The sequence below is a fragment of the Pezoporus flaviventris genome, unplaced genomic scaffold (assembly GCF_033815535.1).
Source record: "Pezoporus flaviventris isolate CSIRO_AGI_PZ_B2104156 unplaced genomic scaffold, CSIRO_AGI_Pfla_v1 ptg000078l, whole genome shotgun sequence".
Lineage (NCBI taxonomy): Eukaryota > Metazoa > Chordata > Aves > Psittaciformes > Psittacidae > Pezoporus > Pezoporus flaviventris.
The window spans coordinates 16,332,351-16,351,073 of NW_026892626.1; the positions used below are offsets into that span (position 1 = coordinate 16,332,351).

The following is an 18,723-nucleotide window of genomic DNA, read 5'->3' on the forward strand; positions in this document are numbered from 1 at the left end:
CCCGTTGGTCTGTCCCACTCCGGGCCTGGCGGGCTAGGTTGAGTTAGCGGCTCGGACCATTGCTCACGGCGGGCGGAGGGGGGTGCGGGCGAGGAGGAAGGAGACGACGAAGGAAGCGGGGGGGCCGGGGGGCGGTTTAAAGAGACAGGAGCCGGGCGGGCGGGCGGCCGGCTGGGGGAGCGGGAGCGGTGGCGGGCGGAGGCTCGCCCCTTCCCCACACACGCTCGATCACACCGCGGCCTGAGTCGCCGCCGCCAGCGCGCCCCCCCCCTCAACCCCCCCCGGCTCCCCTTCCCCTCCGCCAACCGCTTCCACAGCGGCCTCTATGAGGTAGAAGGGAGCGGCGGCCACTCCGGGGGCGGCAGCGGCCGCTCCAGCAGCCTCCTCCTCCTCCTTCTCTTCCTCGCCTCAGAGAGCCCCATCTTTGTGTGTGAGGGAGAGGGCGGGCGGGAGGGAGTGCGCGCTGCCCGCCCGCTGCCGCCGCGCTTTGTTCGGAGCCGGGGGGCCGTGGCGGCGCGGAGCCCCGGCTCTATGTGCCAGCCGCTGCCCGCGCCCCCACAGCAGCCCGCGGGGGCGGCGGAGGCCGCGCGGCAGGCGGCGGCCTGAGGGGCCGGAGCCCCTGAGGCCGGGCGCGCGGCCGCCCCGGCCCGTGCCCGCGCCCGTGCGGTTGGTGCGGAGCGGGGGAAGGGGCCGGCTCGCTGCCCGCCGGCCCGGCCCGTCTGCGGGTGGATTGATGTGGGGGGGTCTGACATGAGTCCGCCGGCGGCCGGGTGCTGCCATGTGACCGGCTTCAAGGTGGAGAACTGGAAGCAGAATCTGCGGGCGATTTACCAGTGTTTCGTGTGGAGCGGCTCGGCCGAGACCAGGAAGCGCAAGGTACCGGGGGCGGCCCGCATCCACCTTCCCCCCACCCCTCTTCCCCTCCCGGCCCTTCCCCACACGCGCTCCCGTCCCTTCCCCTCCCTCCCCCTGCCGACCCACCCGCCCGCCTTCCCTGAGCCGCTCCTACGCACTCCCGCCGCCTCGGCCTGCCCGCGGCTGCGGGGAGGGGACGGGTCCCCCGCCTTCCTTCTCTCCTTACGGGGCAGGTGGGCCTGAGTCTCCCCCCACCGCCTCTCTATGGTCCCCGCCCCGCCGACAGAGCCGGGGCTCCGGCACGCGGTCGTGGCGGGGAGGGAGAGAAGGAGGAGGAAGCGGCCGGTGTGTCGCCGGTGGCGGGGCCCGGTCACCGGGATGAAGGAGGCGGCCGGCCCCGGTGCCTCCTTCCTTTCCCTCCCTGCCACCTGCCCCGGCGGCGGGGCCGGCTTTCCGCAGCGGGGCTGTTCCGCAGCGCCGCCGCCTCCTCCTCCTCCTTCTCTGTCTCCTCCCGGAGGTGCGGGAAGCAACGAGGGTTTCCCGGAATACGGCGGGGGAGGGGAGGGAAGGGAGGCCCGGGGCAACGGGCACGTCCGGCCTGCGGCGGAGCTTTGTGCCCCGTGGTGGCGCGCCCGAGCCCGGGGGTTGAGACGGTGCCGGGTTGGGAGGGTGGGGGGCAGGTTTATTGAGTTCTTGCCTTAAAGCATAAAAGCCATAAGGTGCTCATTCTGGGAGTCCCTTTGGGAAAGGGGGTTCTTGCTGTAGTGGGGGGAGAAAAGGAGCTGGCTCAGTACACGGAAGGGCAGAGGGGAGTTATCTCTTGGTGGTGCTCGGGACATGAACGGCGCAGCAAACGCTAATCTGTGTTAATGGGGAAGAGCATTTATCCCTGTGTATGTTCTAAGATCCTGTCTGTACCCACATGTGTGTTTCTGGAGGGCTTCTCTCTTCACTATGCAGCTAATGAGACTGTTCCCCTGAATCAACTGGATTTACTTCAAAGTGACTTGGCAGATTTCTGTTACTCGTCATATTCGTGGCTGAGGAAGGGAGTGCAACAACTGCATGTAGTAAAACTTGGGGCTTGGGACAGCACAGGTTGTGTTTGTGTTGAGGCAACCCATTGAGAACTTTGCGTTAAGATGCTCAGCTTATTATTCCTACTAGACCTAAAGTGCGAAGGATGCACTTCAAGGCTGAGGTGCCTAACCACTTTGTGTGTTCATTTGTGTTCTCAACAGTGCAGTTTTCCAGGTTTTTTACATAAAGAGGGACAAAAAAAGGAATCTTAGAAACATGTTTCACTTAATAGCCCTGCAAAATATGGTCAGACTGATTTTTCTGTACTTATAATCCCCCTACAAGTCAATATTATTAAGTATATTAGTCAGAATCTGGTTTTATTTGGCCTTTAGTGTGCCAAAGTACAAATTGGGAGACAGTATGTGGTACTTAAGCTTAAATGGAGGAAAAATATACCTGTGCTGTGGAATCAAAAATGACAAGTGAGGTAAGATGTCTCGGATGAATGTAAAGCAAGAGTTAGGTGGAAGAATGCAAATGAAATTTCATTAGTAAAATTACCACCTTAGTGCTTCATTTTCATGTGGAGCATCTTTTATAACCTGCATACTCTGTGTGCTGCAAGTTTGGGTTTTGTTTTCATCTGATGTGTTCCTCATTGCTTGAAAAACCATCTGGAAATACATAATAATCCATTGTAATCAATCTGTTCTTACTTCCTCTTTCTGATAGAACAGAACAGGATTGTTTCAAAATCGACTGCCGTCTCATGGAAAACAGCAGTTTTCCAAATCTGTGATGAAAATGCTTCCCCCTCCTTTTTTTTTTTTAGGAGGTTACCAGTCTGAAAATAGTTGGATTCCTGCATTCAGCCAACCTGAAATAGTGGGAGTATATGAACACATGCAGGGAAGCATTTTGGCCAGCTGAATTTGGGGTTCAGTTCCCAGTCTATATTCGTAAGCATTGAGGAAAGTATATAAAGGACAGTTACGGTACTTCCCTCTCCTGCGTATGGATATGAGGCATTCTTCCATGGAATTTTTCTTTCCTGAAATTCTCTGTGTGTGTGTGTCTTAGAATTTCACATGTAAAATTTGATGAAGAGTGTTTTCTGTTTGGAGGCACGTTTCTAGTCTAATAACTAGAAAACAGTCCTTTGTCCTTTAATATTTTATATCTACATATATTATGTATGTGTGTGTATATATATATTTTAGGAGCATAGCTCTGCTTCAGAATACCTATTTAGTGGTGAGCATTCTTGGTCTTAATCAAAACGATGAGGTCAAATTAAAGGTTTGGTAAAGGATGATGTTCTTTTTGTTGCAGAATCAAGGACAATCGCATCATTTAGCACAGAAAACATTTGACATGGGTAGTAGTTGGTAGTTAATGGGAAGCACTGGTCAGTGTAACTGTTGGTCAGGTGAACCCAGCTGTAAAATTGTTTTGGCTGGCTGGTGACAGCCAGATCTCAATTGTTAGCTTTCTATAATGGTAACATACTATATTCCTCCTAAGGCTGTCTTAAAAATCCAAACAGCAATGGAAACTGCAGGGGGCAGAAAGTGTCCATTCCTCCTGCTTTCCTTCCCCTGCCTGCTGTGTTCTACTTTGGAAGACCATTTTAATGCTACTTTGCTGTTTGCTATTCATTTTTAATATGTACCTTTTCCTGCAAATAAGCTTTTATGAGCTTCAGCTCTCGGTTCAGTATGCTTCACAGCCAGCATTTTGAATAGGAGAGCTGTAAAGCGCGGTTTATAGTTGGAAAGCTGTCTCCAGAATGTAGATTTGAATTCTCTGTTAGAAGCAAGAGGTAATTCTCTGTGTGTATCTTTGTAGATCCTGGATTTCTGGTGAAGGTTTTAGGAGTGTGTTCGCTTCTGGAGCATTGTCTATGCCGGGATCTGAGCTGCTGTCATGGTGCATCGTTGTATCCACACGAAGGAGTAAGGCTGTAGCTTTACTTACCTCACTGCGTCTTGGCCGAAGTAGCAAAGTGCAGCAGTTGTAGTACATACTGTTCTAGGCAGAGGCTTTGCTGTGGTGAAGATGTGGTGCTGATGGTAAAGCCTAAGTGAAGACAAAACCTGTCACGCTGAAGAGTGGAACAGGGAAAGGGTAGAAGAAGAAATCTGAAGAATTGACTCTTGAAATGGTAATAATTGTCATCCAAAATTGGAATTAGATTTCAGGGCTAAAGTTGTATGTAAAACGGAACAAAATTCGTGTTGTCTCTGCTGGCTTTAGGACTTTGACCTGTAACTCTTAATTTTTAATTTGGGATAGTTAGAATCTGTTTAATAAGCTGATGGCAAAGCTCATGCTCCTATGGGTCGTGCACTGTACCTTGAATATTCTGATGTGGAAATTACCTCACATTTAATTAAGTAACACTGTAGAAGAGCTCCTTAAATCTGACACCACTACCTCCATTTAGTAGTTAATGGAAGAACGAGAGGATGCTGACAGGACTTCGGCCAACCTTTTGTGTCAGGTCTTTCCATTTTTCTGTCGGGTCAGACTTCAAACCCTTTGCTTATTCCTTTAGAATTAAAGATGAGAAAAGTCTCTTTTGCCATGTAGCTTTTGGTCCCCAATCAGACACGTAGATGCACCTCTGTGTCTAGGCGTAGGTAAGTAATGGTTTCAGTGCTTGAAGAGCAGCTGAATTGACGAATTGAATTCTGGTTTACTGGGCTGTACACCTTGGAGGAAAAGAGTCTGCCTCGTTCTGAAAGGGTTTTATTATCACTGCTCTGAAAAAGGCTCTCTGATAAAAGTAAACTCTCATCGTGACCACGGTCACGATATGCACAAGGTCCTATCTGGAATTTCAGTATGTTTGTTCTGTGCCTCTGCTAGTAGATCAAAGAATAATTGCCTGTCAGGGTTGTATGCTCGCACTGATGGCGGGAGCATTCTCAGCATATTTCTTCCTGTTTGAGAGCTGCTCTTGGGTTTTCCATTATTATTATTCTCTCTTTACATGGGCCCTCCAGACTGATTGATGCTTTCAGATCTGAAGAAGCATTTTCATGACCTTTCTCTAGGTATCATCCCCATGTATCTGCAACTTCCGTCGTTCGTTCCTTGTAGTATTTGACAGAGGATTGATTCATAGACACTGAAGCAACTTTGGTTCATGTCCTTTCAAAGCAGGAAAAGCTTAATGATATCGTAACAAATAAATGCCATGTCATGTTTGCAAAGTGTTGTGGTTCACAGGCAAAATCAATGTGTTAAGTTCTTGCTAAAATGACCTGGCAGTCACAGGGTGAGCTAATGGTGGAACTTCTCATCTCCTGCTTGTTGAGGCACGTCCGCTCGCATTCTCCCTTGCAGTCTTCCCCAAATACCTGTCCAGGAACAGGCAAGTGGTGCTTAGGCAGTTTGCTTTGTACCGCAACAAATGGGCAAGGAACCTTACCAGGCTGTGCAGCCTTCTCAGGGCTCAGTGTTTCGATTGCTTAAATTAATAAGGAAATCTTAGCTTGTTTTTCTTTAACATTTTTAGCATATGCACCAAACTTCTGGATTACGAATCCTGTGGAGAATTTGAAAGAGGAGCCTAGAATTCAAGAAGCATGTCTCTTTCAGCTGCATACTCTGCTTTGGTTGTCTGTGTGAGCTGTCTGATTCACTCAGGAGGGATGTTCTTCTTTGCCATGTGTTGTGGGGACTGCCTTCTCTCTGAAAGCCCCTAAGAAGTGTTAAACTCGACTGCAAGCTTCATTGGTCAGGAGGTCTTCGGTTTCATACCTGAGCAGTCTTCCTTAGTCCTTAATCTCTAAGGAGAAATAAGGTCGTTAGGCCTGGTGAAGGTAATATTGTCTTTCCTTGTGTTGTCTTTCATGTGGAGATACAATCTTTGGTGTGAGAGAGATCCAGACATGAGATTTTAGCTCTGTACACAGAGGGAGGATGGACACTGAGCTTGTGTCTCTGGTAGTGAAGAAGAATACAAGACCTTCCTCTTCCTAGTGGTGTTAATCCCTATTTTGTACCCCCATTTAAATAAATGGTTGATTTCTGGGCCAGAGGTCAGGAATTAGTCTTGCACCATGAACTCTGAGGTGGTGAATAGCAGTTCTTCAGTCATGGGATCTGAGCATCAGGACATACCCAAACACTTGCTCATCTCTGTCTCTAAGGTCAACACTTCCATTGTGATTTAAAGGTTACATAGGTCTCTGTCACCAAAGCTGACTCATGAATTGTATTGGAACTGTTTCCTTCTCTGTTTAATATGGATGGAGAGACAAGCACAGTAAATGCAGTTTTCCCCATACTTCGTTCCTTGGTGCAGAAGCTGGATCTGCTTAAGCTGGTAAAGGAAAAAAATAGGGATATGCTGGACAAGAAGGCTTCTTTTCTTCTGTAGTCTTACCAGCAGTGAAGGTTTCCTCATAGCCAGGCTGTCTGCTGGGAGCAGTTGTAGCATCTCTGTAATTTTCTCTGCAGCCAACAATCTTGTTTGCTTAGTGTTGAAAATGGTTGAAAGCTTTCAAACTAGAATGACACTTCGTAGTGTGAAGGTGAGCAGGGTGGAACGGCTTCTTTTGATTTGTTGGACCTATTTGTTGAGCTTTATTTTAAGCCAGCAAAGCTTGAAACCCCAAACAAAGCTTAGCTGATATCCTCATCTTTGTTTTGGGCCTTAATCTGTAGCGCTAACATGAAACCAGAGCTGCGAATCAGTTTCAGACCTTCTACTCGCCTTTCATTTGAGGATTTTCTGTCTTAGTAACCGGAGTAACAAATCAATGGGTAAATGCTGCTGACTGATAGTGGAAGCTGCCTGCTCATGAATTGCTGACTCCCCTTCTCCTGACTTACTGCTACTCAAGCCAGAGCAAAAAAAAAAAGTACATTTTCCTTTGGGACATACTCTGGGGATCCTCTTTGTAACAAATGCTGTTGCAACTCTTAGTTTGATTCCCAGTGGTGCTTGTGGTTTGTTTGAAACCAGAGAAAGATTAACTTGGTTTATAAGCTTGTGTTTCTCACCTTAAACCTGGTGCTCATAGTATTCCCTGTTTATGTGCAGTGGACTTGGAGCTATGCTTTCTTGAGGTCTTTCTGGTAGATGCAGGGCTTTTGTTATCGACCATACATTTCCATTTCATCTGACTGATGGCTACTTGAAAATGTTGGGTTTGTGTTTCTAATACTGGTATTTTCATGGTTCACCAAGTATTTACAATGTGTCTATAGCACGTGACAGCATTAAGGTGAAGAAATTCATAGGTACTCTTGCTTCTATATCGGGTACAGCAGCATCACAAGGAAGGCAGTCTGAAGGTGACCTGTATGCATTTCACTGGATTTACTAGAACTATATAGCGTTTTCTTTTAACCATGCAAAGAGCCATTGTTCTTAGAGCCCTTTTAGACTTGGCTAGAAAGAGCAGCTATCTCCAGTCTCTTGTTAACCCCTGGACCATGGAGTGAAGTGAGTGAAATGCAGTAATGACGTTACAGTTGATTACGTTATCCTGGCTGTGTTGTCAGCAAGCGGTGCTGGAGCACAAGGAGCGCCATATGCTACCCAAGAGGCCTGAACTGGGAACATTTGCTTAGCAGAAGCGGTTCTAGAAGCTGATAGATCTGTTCTGACTGGATGAAAGCTCTGTCTTGGTAGTTGTATTCTTTTACATATTGATTTGGCAGTCCTTTATGTACACTCTGCTTAATTCAAGATAAGAACTTAGCTGCATTGTAATATAATCAATGTTGTAAAGAGTTACTGCATTCTGTTTGGTTCCAAGCAGGGGAACTACATTAATGCAACCTGCGTAGCAGCACCGCAAGGATCTGTGGTTTACTATGGTGCTAGGACAGATCCCCCATGTAGAGCTCTCTCGTTTTAAGAGCCATTTTATCCATTTCAAGACCTATTTGGTGATCAGTAAATTGAACTGTTACCTGATGCCAGTTGCCCCGAAGTAACCTGAGATTCACTTTATCAGTTGGTAACTGATTAGCAGCAAGCTGTCTGTCTTGTCATGTTCTGTTTGTGAAATACAGCAAATACTCAACTGTTTTTCAGCTCTCTACTTACTGAGAGGTACAGTGTTACTCAGTTTGGTTTTTTTTTAAACCTCTCAGTTATATAACAACAGTTTAAAGTTCTTATTATTTTCTGTCTGTCTCTTCTGCTTTTCCAAGTTAGTAAGAATCACTTTTTCTCCCTCTTCTCCCTCTTCCTTTCCTGTGTTTAGTGGAGCTTGAAATTAACATGGCTCTTCTTGTCTACCTTTTGCATAGTATCACTGATGATGTCAGCATATCCCTAGGAAGGTTTACAGTGCACTAAATATGTCATTGAATAAAAAAATGTGGCTATTTGGTAAGGTGAAACTCAGAAAAAGAAAAAAAGTAGGCATGGTAACAAAAATTGTTCTCGACAAAAACGTGGTCTTTTTAGCATCTATATTGGGAGCTAGTGCAAGTTCTTATGTCCTATAACAAATTTTGACATTAAACGGATCAAATACATTAAATATCCTCATATTAAAAGTAGTAGTGAGAAGCAGTTCACAAAATGTGACACTGCCACAGTAGTAACTCTGAAGGCAGAGCCTGGGTTTAGCTGTGCTTACGCAGTCTTGTTCTTACACCGTACTGTGTTTGCAGTATTGGTTTGCCCACACACTGAGCTCTTCTGCAAATACATGTAAAAACACAACTCTTCATAAATCCAACGAGTTGTATTTATGTAGAATTAAACTGAGAGATGACTGATCTGCCTTTCAGTTAAGAGATTATTAGAATATCTCGTCTTTTTCGTTAGCATCTTAATCTGGAGTTCTGTGTTGCAACTTGTGCCCTAATATATTAAACCAAGTTTCCATCCGTCCGTCCATCCATCCAATGTTGATCCACAATTCAAAAAGTAGCATGTATGATTCAAAGAGTAAAAGTTACCAAATTAGTAGTAACTTAATTTCTGCCTAAACACATGAAAGTCTCTGCAGTATTTGAATACAGTTAAGCGCTGGAATGATGGGAGTGAGTATCAAATGCCAACGTGGCACTGAGTTCCATCTGTGGCATTTGCCTTACTTGTCACCTCATGCATCCAGGTGGCCTTTTTAAAATAGGATTTGGCTTTGGATTCATCTTACTGAATTCCAGGGCTTTTATAGGTATGTTTTGCTTCTGTTTTTAAAGGGCTTTTGGCTTGAATAAAGTACAAACTTGAATTCTATTGCTTCAGCGTGTATTAGCACACGGAGAGAAACCAGCAGCTTATAACCTTTATTTTTGCCTCCCTCGTGCCCCAGTTTGTGTTAAAAAAGGGTAAATTTGCTTTTCCTTGTGTCTTTGAACCACCTAATGTTATTTCACAAAGTCTGTCTACTTGTAATATGTGCTTCTGTCCTGTGCATTCAGACTTGTTGCATGTAAATCTGATGGTAAGGGGCCTTTACAATATCACTGGTAACTAAAGGTAAGATTTATTGCACAGCAGATGTATGACAACTTCCTAAGTGAAGACAGCTGAGATAGCTGACTGATTTCAGTACCTCATTTGTGTTAGGTGAGATCTGGTGACCCTGTGCCCTCCAGTGACAAATGCAAGATTTGTCTGGAAGTTTCATATTTTGCTTTGCTGTGCTTCATTATCTTCATATTACTGCTTACTTTTGTTCTGAAAGTGGATCATTGTCCTGCTTGGCAGCTAGTGACCAGGTGAAATTCTCATATAATCTTGTTTTCTGTATATTGCTGACTTCCGTCATGTTCTCTTAGCAAGCATCCCTCCCCCAAAAGCTTATGATGGGATATTATTTTCTAAATAACACTCAGTTCTTTGGTCCTTCATGACTACATTTTGTGGTTTTGGTTGTGGGATGCTCCTAACAGTACTGTTGAGAACAGAATGAGGAAAGCAGGGAAAATAGCTTCAAGAGCTGTTGCAGTTATGTGTGTGTGAAGAGGAACAAGGCTCTTCTGTCATTAGGAGGCTGTTCCCTAGGGAAACCGATCTTTCGCTTTGTCCAGTGTAATTTTATCTTGCTGCCCTTAGCAATGTGTTTGTCACATAGTAATTCTGCTGCTTATAACTTTTCCTGATGTGCAAGTTCCAGGTTCGTCTCAATAAATTAATTTTCTCCATTTCTTAGTAGCTTTTTTACATGGATTCAGCCACCAGAACTGATTCAAACTTGCACATGCAAAAGAGTTGCTCTCAACCACGAGTTTGCTAATGAAAGGGGCCTAAACCACAACGTGTGATGGAGTGGTACCAGAGTTCATAATGATACAGAGTGTATCACTATCTATCTGTGACGGCGTCAACTATGAACAAGAAAAGTACTCGGGGAGCCTTGTTCATCCACGTGATTAAGTATATGATGAAAGGAAACCTTTGGGGAGAGATCCTGCTATGTCTGAGGTCGCAGGGACATCTTCTAATTGGAATGGAAGATTTTTAGGCCCTTGTTGAAAGATTTCAGGCAGTAGGAGGTGGGGATTTTTTCTTGGGCTGCATACTGCAAAAGTCTGACTGTAGAAAACCAGGACTCCAGTTCAGCCGTAACCTGAAGAACTGCTTTATTGCAGCATTTCTTTATGCAATGAGCAGTGTAATTCTGTAAGGACATTGTATCTGTAGGTTGAAATTCTTTTGCAAACAAACTGTTTTTTAAGCAGTGGAAAGAAAAATTAAGAAATGACATGAAGGAGAAACTGTGTTAGAAAATCTGACAAATTTAAACTAAAACGAATTAAAATTTCATAGCTAGTTCTGTATGTGGGGACTAGTGAGTTACAAGTAGGTTATGGAATTGGTAAATGGTCTGGAAGAGAAAATTGTCATTCAGCTACAAGACAGGGCAGTATTTGATTTACCAGAGCAGAGAAAGCGATGTGAAATTTGGACTTTTCAGTGCATTATCACTGAAGACTGGTGAGTGGGGAGCATGGAAGCCAGCTCTTTAGGAGTGCCTGTATGTGTGCCTTCCCAAACAGTGTAAGGAATTGCCAGCTCTTGGCTGTGTGTTCCTACTGTTGTACCACACGCTGCATCGAGTTGATGCAATTGTGCTGTGAACCAGAACAAATGAAGATGAGAAATAGTATTTTCCTCTTCTTAGTGCCTATTCAGGTGAAATACTACTATGTTATGTGTCAATGCAGGGTTGAGGAAGCAGCTGTAGTGTTGGTAGCTTGAGGGGAGGCGTGCCTGGGTGATGGGACAGGACCTGAGTGGTGATGCTCAGAGGCTGCGTATGGCAGTTTGAGTAACAACCACTGCCTTTCACTGGACTTTGACACTGACAGACTGTCTCTGTTTGAATGTTCTCCATGTACAAATGGTTTCTTCTTCACAGAAGAAAGTGTGGTTGGTACTGACTTCATTTGAAAGGTTCTGAGAAGTGATCAATGTTACTGCTACGGTTGTATGATGATACCTGTTATTGTAAGTGTTGAAGGATTTCACTGGTATAGTGGTGTGTGCTGAGTCTGTGGAACGTAAGTCTGCAATTACTAGAACTTACTCCTGCGTGACAATAATTTGCTTCTACTTCAGTTTCCTAGTGAATAATAAATGATGCAGGAAGTGTAGAATGCCTGTAATCTGCGATCAGCTATTACAGCAAATCTACTTTTCATATTACATTTAATGAAATGAATAGTGTTTTTCTGAGTAATTAAGTTATAAGCCACTTGTTTGCCTCTTTAAACAGGCCTGTCTCTAAGTTAAGGTTTGTGTTTTATAATTAAACTCTTAAGATATTTTAACTTTCTTCTGTTGGTTCAAAGCATCTGGCTATGTACCTCGATCATGCTCATGCTGCATCTAGTTGGGGATGATGGGGTAATGGGATTGTAAATTAGGTCTTTATGGTACTGGTTTTCCTCTGACCTGTTGCCTTGCATAGTCTAGAGCAGCCCCAAGACAGCACTCCAGTAAAACCTTGACATGCTGCCTGGGGTGAAGGATAGGTGCTGGCTCTGCAACCCCATCAGGGTATCCCCTGGCAACTGGTTGTGCTCATACTCGGTTACTGTTGTGCAGCCGTAGAAAGGATTTGACTAGGATCTCTGTGGGTCTCTTTATTTTGCTGAGGACATGCATAATCCAGGATTCAGCTTTTGAAACATTTTGAGTGTTAGCATCTCCTTTTTCTAGTTTTATGCTTCTCTTCTTTATCTGTGAAATAGTAATTTCCATTGCTTGAACAGATAACCAAATCAAAGAAAATCTATCTTAATATTGAGCAAGTGTGGTTATTTCAGATGCTTGGAAATACCTGACCAAAATAGGCTTATGCACCTCTGGTGGGAGGGATTTCTTTTTTCCAGCATCTTGTGTTATATCAACTGTCTGTGCAGCAAACACCAGCAGAATCAAATCCAGGCTTGCCAGCTATTTTGGGCTGGGATTAGAAGTGTTAGCTGCATTAATGGGGCAATTAGAGCAAACTCTTCTGTGGCAGGAGTGTGATGAAACACTGGGTAAGTTGATGTATCTCGGCTCCTCTAGAAAACATCTACTGTTTGAGCAGCCACCAGGTAATACAATTCAAGGAGCTTCACCCATTTGCTGTCCTCATCTCCACAAACTGGAGATTTTCAAACGTGGGATCTGTGGGGTGCACCTTCTGCAGATGAAACTATTCTGCTGCTGCTGGGAGACTACTCTGAGTAAGCTTGCACCTGAATACAAAGGCCACAGGGTTGAGGTGGACCACCATATACCTGAATATAATGCACTAACAGCAACAACAGGTTTCACTGGTATTCCAAGAAATTAATTTCTTATGTTAAAGACTATAAAGTCAGTTTCCCAAATGAAGGAATTAAAACTTCTGATGAAAGATACTGCACTAAACTGTCCCTTGGATGGAGGTTGATCTTCCCAGCCAAACAGCATGATTTTCATCATTATAAGCCAGTATTAAAAAGCTGTAGATACATTTGCCCAATTTCTTTACAAAGTAGATTCTTCCAAACTGACTTCGGTTACAGGATCTGCTTCAATTCAGTATTTATTCCTCCTCTTTGCTAGACAACAGTTTTCTTACCTTTTTAGTTGCAGAGAAGCTTCTAATCTTGGGGAACTGGAGCCAATTTCCTAGCAAGATAGTAGGTGAATTGTAATCCTTCCTTACAAAATCCTCAACGCATACTGTTCTTTGAATTCTCTCTCATGCTGTCTTATTAAGAGTTTGGAGGTACATTATATCTACTTAAAGGTATGTGTTTGAAATAAAGCTTTCCAAGGAAATTGTAAAATGCTTCTTTTGCCTTAGTTTTCCTCATCGCTGACTCCCTTATCCTCACCTTTTCCTATGCTTCACCTCACACTGCTTAACTTGAAGTATTTCCTTCAGCTTCAGATCTTGGAACACAGTGTGTGAAATCAGTTGTATCAGCATTGATATTACACATTTTGTCTGGTTTGTGAAGCAGAGTAAAGTTGTATCAGGAGCTGAAGCTGATAATTGGTGGAATCTCCAAACTACACTTGCAGAACAAAGAGCAGAAGTCATGTTTTACAGTCTATCAACTCTGCAAAGCCAAAGAGGGTCTGTGTTTTGTGATTGTTCAGTTAGGAAGGAGAGTCCACAATGTTTTCTTCAGCTTCATGGCTTTCTTCACTTCCCTGTGCAGTTGTTATGTAGAGAAACTTGTGGTAAGGGACTTTTGTTTCAGTTTTCTTCTCTTTGTGGTGCTCAGTCAGCTGGAATGGAGGAACATGGCTCTGCTGAACAGAGCTCCTTAGTAGAGTTGGTTTTGATGTAATGTCATCTCTGACTTTGCAGTGAGGCCAGAGCTGGTTTTGAATCTGCGCTTAACTCGCAGGTAATGGCACGTGCTATTGCAGAGCACAAAAGGTTTGACAGACTCTAACTCAGCGTGAGTACTGCCCTGAGTTTGATTGGGTTTTACCTACAGTTTGCACCTTTCAGAGCAGCTTATTTCATGTCAGGTTGGCTTGACTGGATACTTACTTTTACTTTGAAGTAGGAGAAATCCGGTGGGCTGTTTCCTGACTTCTGGTCTTGTTCAGGTTCTCCATCATGGGCAGTTCCTTGTTTTCAGTGTCTGCTTTTCTTTCTTTCTCCCATACCTTGAGTTTCCATTGGTGTTCCTAACTCTTTAGCTGTACACCGGTGCTTTGTTTTGAGTTTTCTCCCCCTAGGAATGATCTGTTTGTTTACAGTTTAGGCAACATCTGCATTTCCATGCTTTTAACTCCTTAACGTGAGCCCACCCTTTCCAGTCCGATGATGGCGTGCTCCTCCTGCCACGCTATCTGGACCCACTGCTCATCATGCCAAGGTTGGAAGTGTTAATCGTGCTGCAGATTGGGGTGATAATTCATTGCTGTCACAGCAACACATGCTTCACGTTGCTTCTCGCCAGATTTGTTGGCTATATGCTACACCAGAGAGAATTATTTCAAGTGTCTTATTGCATAGCCAGATGCTGTAGAACTGGTGCAATCAACCTCCCCTCCCCCTTTTTTATGACTGTTCTGACTTTAGGGAGGAAAAACTGTTAGAGGGTGAAACACGTTCCTGTGGAGCACTGGGAAAGACGTAGATGGACTTCTGGTGGTGGCTAATTTTGCTGGTTTTTGCTTTTAGGGAAGTTCTGGTTTGCATTCTGGTTAAAAAGAAAGAAGATAGGGAGAGGGGAATTTAAAAAGGAATTGGTGTCCTCTTGCCGTTCTGGTTGTGTTCTCTGTGATAGCTGGGTGTTGTGGAAGTTTATTTCCTTTAAGAACATGTGCTGCTGACTAGATTGCCTTGATTTTGAAGAACTGGAACTACTGCGTCCTTACCACCTCTCAAAGAGGGAGAAATGTAAACTCTGGTCTGAGAATGGGCAGCACATCTGGGCACTGGCTTGTAAGATGCTGCTTGATTTAGTTACAGCTGCTTTAGCTAGGTTAGGTGGTAATAGTTTTATCTCACTCAGATATTTTTATTCTATGCTGCTGTAAATGCCCAAGGATATATACATGGAATTATGGCAGTAACTTCAAACTCTTTGTTATTTGGGCTCACTAGGAGATGATGCTGTAAGCCAGATCACAGAATACAGGTCACTGTTGTTTGTCACATCTGTCCCTTGTAAGGCTTCTGCAAGCCCTTAACATCAGTAGCTGTGCTGTCTCTGAGACATTGTAGAGCTCCAAAGAGGAAAATTGGTGGCTTTTGGATACAGGATCCAAGTTCCCCTGAAACAACATTTGCCCTCATAATTATGCTGTAAGAAAATGCAAGTTATGTCATAAAATCCCTATATATTATGCATGGTGGTGTTTGATTACCGGGGAGATGAGATTTCCTGCTTGTTCAGTCTGACATAAACTTACCAACATGCATTTCCCAGTACTTTTCCAGTGTAAATCTCATGTCCAGTGGCTAGGCATTGTGGCACCAGTAACTTCAGCCTTGCTTACATTTTAAGAGAAGTTGCCATAGAAGTTAACTGTTATGACTCTTTTCCCATAGGTCAAGATCCAGGCAGAAATGCAGTGTTGGAAAGTTCGCTCAAGTGTCACCCGGCTGATGTCACGCAGCATTCCCTACTTGTCATTCTTTGTGCCTCAGTTATTTGCACTACCAGATTATAGGCAATGCTGTCTTGAAAATCAGAGCTAGGAAGGGCTTTTTAGACCTGAGTAAAGCATGGCAGGGATGGCTCTTGAGTAACTTGAGGTACTCTCAAGAAGGCCTGAGGCAGTACTCTCAAATTCTTTAATCCTGCTGTAAAGCTTAAAGACCACGTATTTGTCCACAAAACACTCTGTGTATGTATAACCATAGAAACAAAGCAAGAGATCAGAACTAGAAATCTGAATGGGATCTCATGTAATACTCCTGCTCTGCTCTATATGGGATTACTGGTGATTTGCAGTTGTAATACTTTTCCTAAGAATCCCCTGGTTTTGCTTCAAGCCCTTAACTGGTTTTTCAAGTGATGTGTGCCAAGGCAGTTCTGGTTTTTGCTCAGGTAAAAGACTTAATTCACTTTCTCCCTCATGCCCGTGTTTTCTCTTGTTACCCCCATCCCAATGCTTGTGCCTATGTATTAGCCTTTTGTTTTCCTGTGTACAGGGGCCTTAAGAGCCCAGGCAACTTTATCCTGCTGCTGGGATAAAGCCTGCACAGCTCTGGAGCTGAAGAGGGAAAGGTTGAGTTCTGTGGCCTCTTTCTGGCCTCCACTGACACATCTGAATGAATGATAGATTGAGGCTGACTGGGCCTTATCATGTGCCTTCGCAGTGTTGAATTTATTACTGGTGCTGTTTCTGTGAGGGATTTGTTTAGAACAAATCGCCAGATGAGTTTTCTGTTCTTGCAAAGATTCAGATTGTACTGGGGTTATTTTTACTAGCAGACACTTTTGTTGTCATGGCAGGAGTTTGCGCATGCTCGGCGTTGCTAAAAACAACAACATTAACTTTGCTTAAGGGGTCTGGAGCTTTAATGAGCTGTTTAGTGTACCAGCAGAAAGTGTTGGGAAGTCTGTCTTGGTTTTCGAAACAGGGCTGAGCTGGATCAACAGAAGAGCAGACTAAAAAGCACGCCTCATCTGCCAAAGAATATTTGTGAGTATGTTGGGGGTGGCAATAAATAATTCAGAGTTTCTGAAAACTGTTAATGTTCCTGTAGTATGGGGAAGAACAAGGAAAGCAAATACTGTTAAATCCCTGGTTCGCTCTTTCCCACTGAGACTGCAGTTTCAGATCAAGTCCAAAGTAGCTGTTCCCCCTCCCAGATTCAGTTGTTCAGTTGGGAGACAAGAAGCATTAAGCTTATCTGTTTGCTTGGACTGACTGATTTCAGACCTCAGTCATTTGCAGCTTTGGGGCAGAGCTTGTGGAGTCCTACCTTTCTGATGATGTTTCTGTGTTGGAATGCAATGTGGTAACTTGGGAGATTGCATCAGATGACTTCCCACCGAAGGGGAAGCTGTGGATACCAACAGACCCTCCATGCTGACCTGGGGAGAGAACTGAAATTCAGAAGGGAAAGCAGGGCACGCAGAACCCATGCCATCCATCCTTTGGCTTGTTCAGGCTTCTCTGCAGTTCAGTCTTTTGCTTATATCCACTCGATTAAATGATCGCCTTCTAGCACAACAAAAGAACCCTTTCAGTATGGAAAGTAAGTAAGCTGAAACTGGTGAGAGATGGAAGCACAGGCAGCAAGCACAGGCAGCATCTGATACAAGGGGAGGGAGTTGGAAGTAAAGCTTCTTGTTTTGGGTGGGGAGATGATGGGTGAAGAGTGTCATAAAATAGGGTTTGAAAGGATCTTAAGATCACCTAGTTCCAACACCCCTGCATAATACAGAGTGTTGAGGAGATCCCTGGTGTAAGCAGTGAGGATACACCAGGGACGTAACTAGTGACCAGCTACTTGAGCAGCGTAGAATGAGCCAAGTGCTGTTCAGGTGTAACCATCCCTCTATCTCAAAGGTCAAACACTATTGTTTGATTCTGTCAGGGTGGTGGTTGGTGGTATTGCTGATTGTGTCCATCCGAGCAATGTGTTCTCTTATACATGTCTGCTAACAGGAGGCCTTGGCACAGACACTGTGGGCCAAGTTTCATTTCCCCAGAGGATAACATCAGTAGAAATTACTTGTGTAGACTTCACCTCCCTGTTTGCATGAGCACAGCTTTTCTTTATGGATGGACCTGCTTGCTTTTCTTGCCTGTTTTCGATGCTTAAACTCTGTGCAAAGTCTGTGTAGTTGCGTGTTAAACGTGACACATAAATGATGCATGTGTTGCCATTCAAATTTAAAACCCCTCAGCAGAAGAGTGAAAACCAAGAACCTGTCACTTTGGTGCTGCAGTAGCATGGAAGAGTTCTTGATTCTACCACCAGTCCTTGGTTTTGGAGAGAATTTTGAAGTAATGTTATATTGGCTGATGGGAAGCCAGCTGGGAATGATAACTTCTTAAATTGGAAAACCAAATAAGTTTACTCTTAAGTCCCTTCAAAAGCACTACTCTTGGCATCTGGTGTCTGTTAATGTTTCTTAGGAGAAACTACAGAAATACTACTCAACGTACTAAGTTTTTACAGCTTCTCTTCTGACTCCGTTGATGTTTTCGAAGCATAGATTTGTGCCCAGATCCAGTGGGGTATATTTGAACAAAGTACAGGGCAATAAAACTGTAATGGTAGCACATGTATGATTAGCAAACACAGCATTAATGTGATTTGTTTTGCTAGCAGGGGCTGTGTTTGAAGTGCGGGGCTGGTGCTTGAGCCTTTTTGCACCATTCTGTTTCTTCTGTCAGGCAGTGTCTTGCATTAAAGTGGTGTTTTCTATGTAGATGTATGTGTATCTGTAGGTAACTAGATTAAAAGAAGTCAGTATGTCTGTAGAGGCTGGTTTGGGAGTTGCTTTTAGTAAAGTTTTCTCCTTCTCCATGTTGTTATGTTAGCCATGAAAGAAGAATGTCATGTAGGTTGTTCCAGTCCACAATCTGTTATTAAGTACTAGTACACTGAACAGTCACTGTGCTATTGTATTAGTGTTAATCATAGAGTGACTTCATCTAGAGTTTACTAAAAATGCAGATAGCTGTTGTAAGTTAGTTTTAACATTTATTTCTCATTTCAATCCCAGTATCTCATGGAAGATTCCTATTGAACTTTATCTTATGTCATGAGGGACCAGAACTGTGTGAAGATAAAATGTGGTTTGGTATTTAGAAGCCTGTAAGAACACTTACCTCTTTCTTGTCAAGTTGCTGTAAGGGATTGGTTTTTGCCAATATAAATGTTTCCAAATATAAACTTTTTGAAGTCCCAATTTGAATGTTAAGGTTTTAGTGCTTCATTTTGT

The 18,723-nt window shown here is 44.1% G+C and overlaps 1 protein-coding gene across 3 annotated transcripts in view; it reads left to right on the forward strand.

Moving 5' to 3' along the window:
• Window positions 1-623: 623 nt before the first annotated feature.
• The window catches only part of USP22 (ubiquitin specific peptidase 22), a 100,536-nt gene continuing 82,436 nt past the window's right edge, over window positions 624-18,723 (forward strand). The window contains exon 1 of one of the 3 annotated variants that reach the window (XM_061473905.1): window positions 624-876. In XM_061473905.1, the coding sequence (XP_061329889.1) occupies window positions 751-876 (126 nt within the window). In that variant the 5' untranslated portion in view covers window positions 624-750. Of the gene's footprint in view, window positions 877-16,323; window positions 16,466-18,723 lie in introns of those variants that run through there. The other 2 variants (XM_061473904.1, XM_061473906.1) reach the window with 2 other exon arrangements.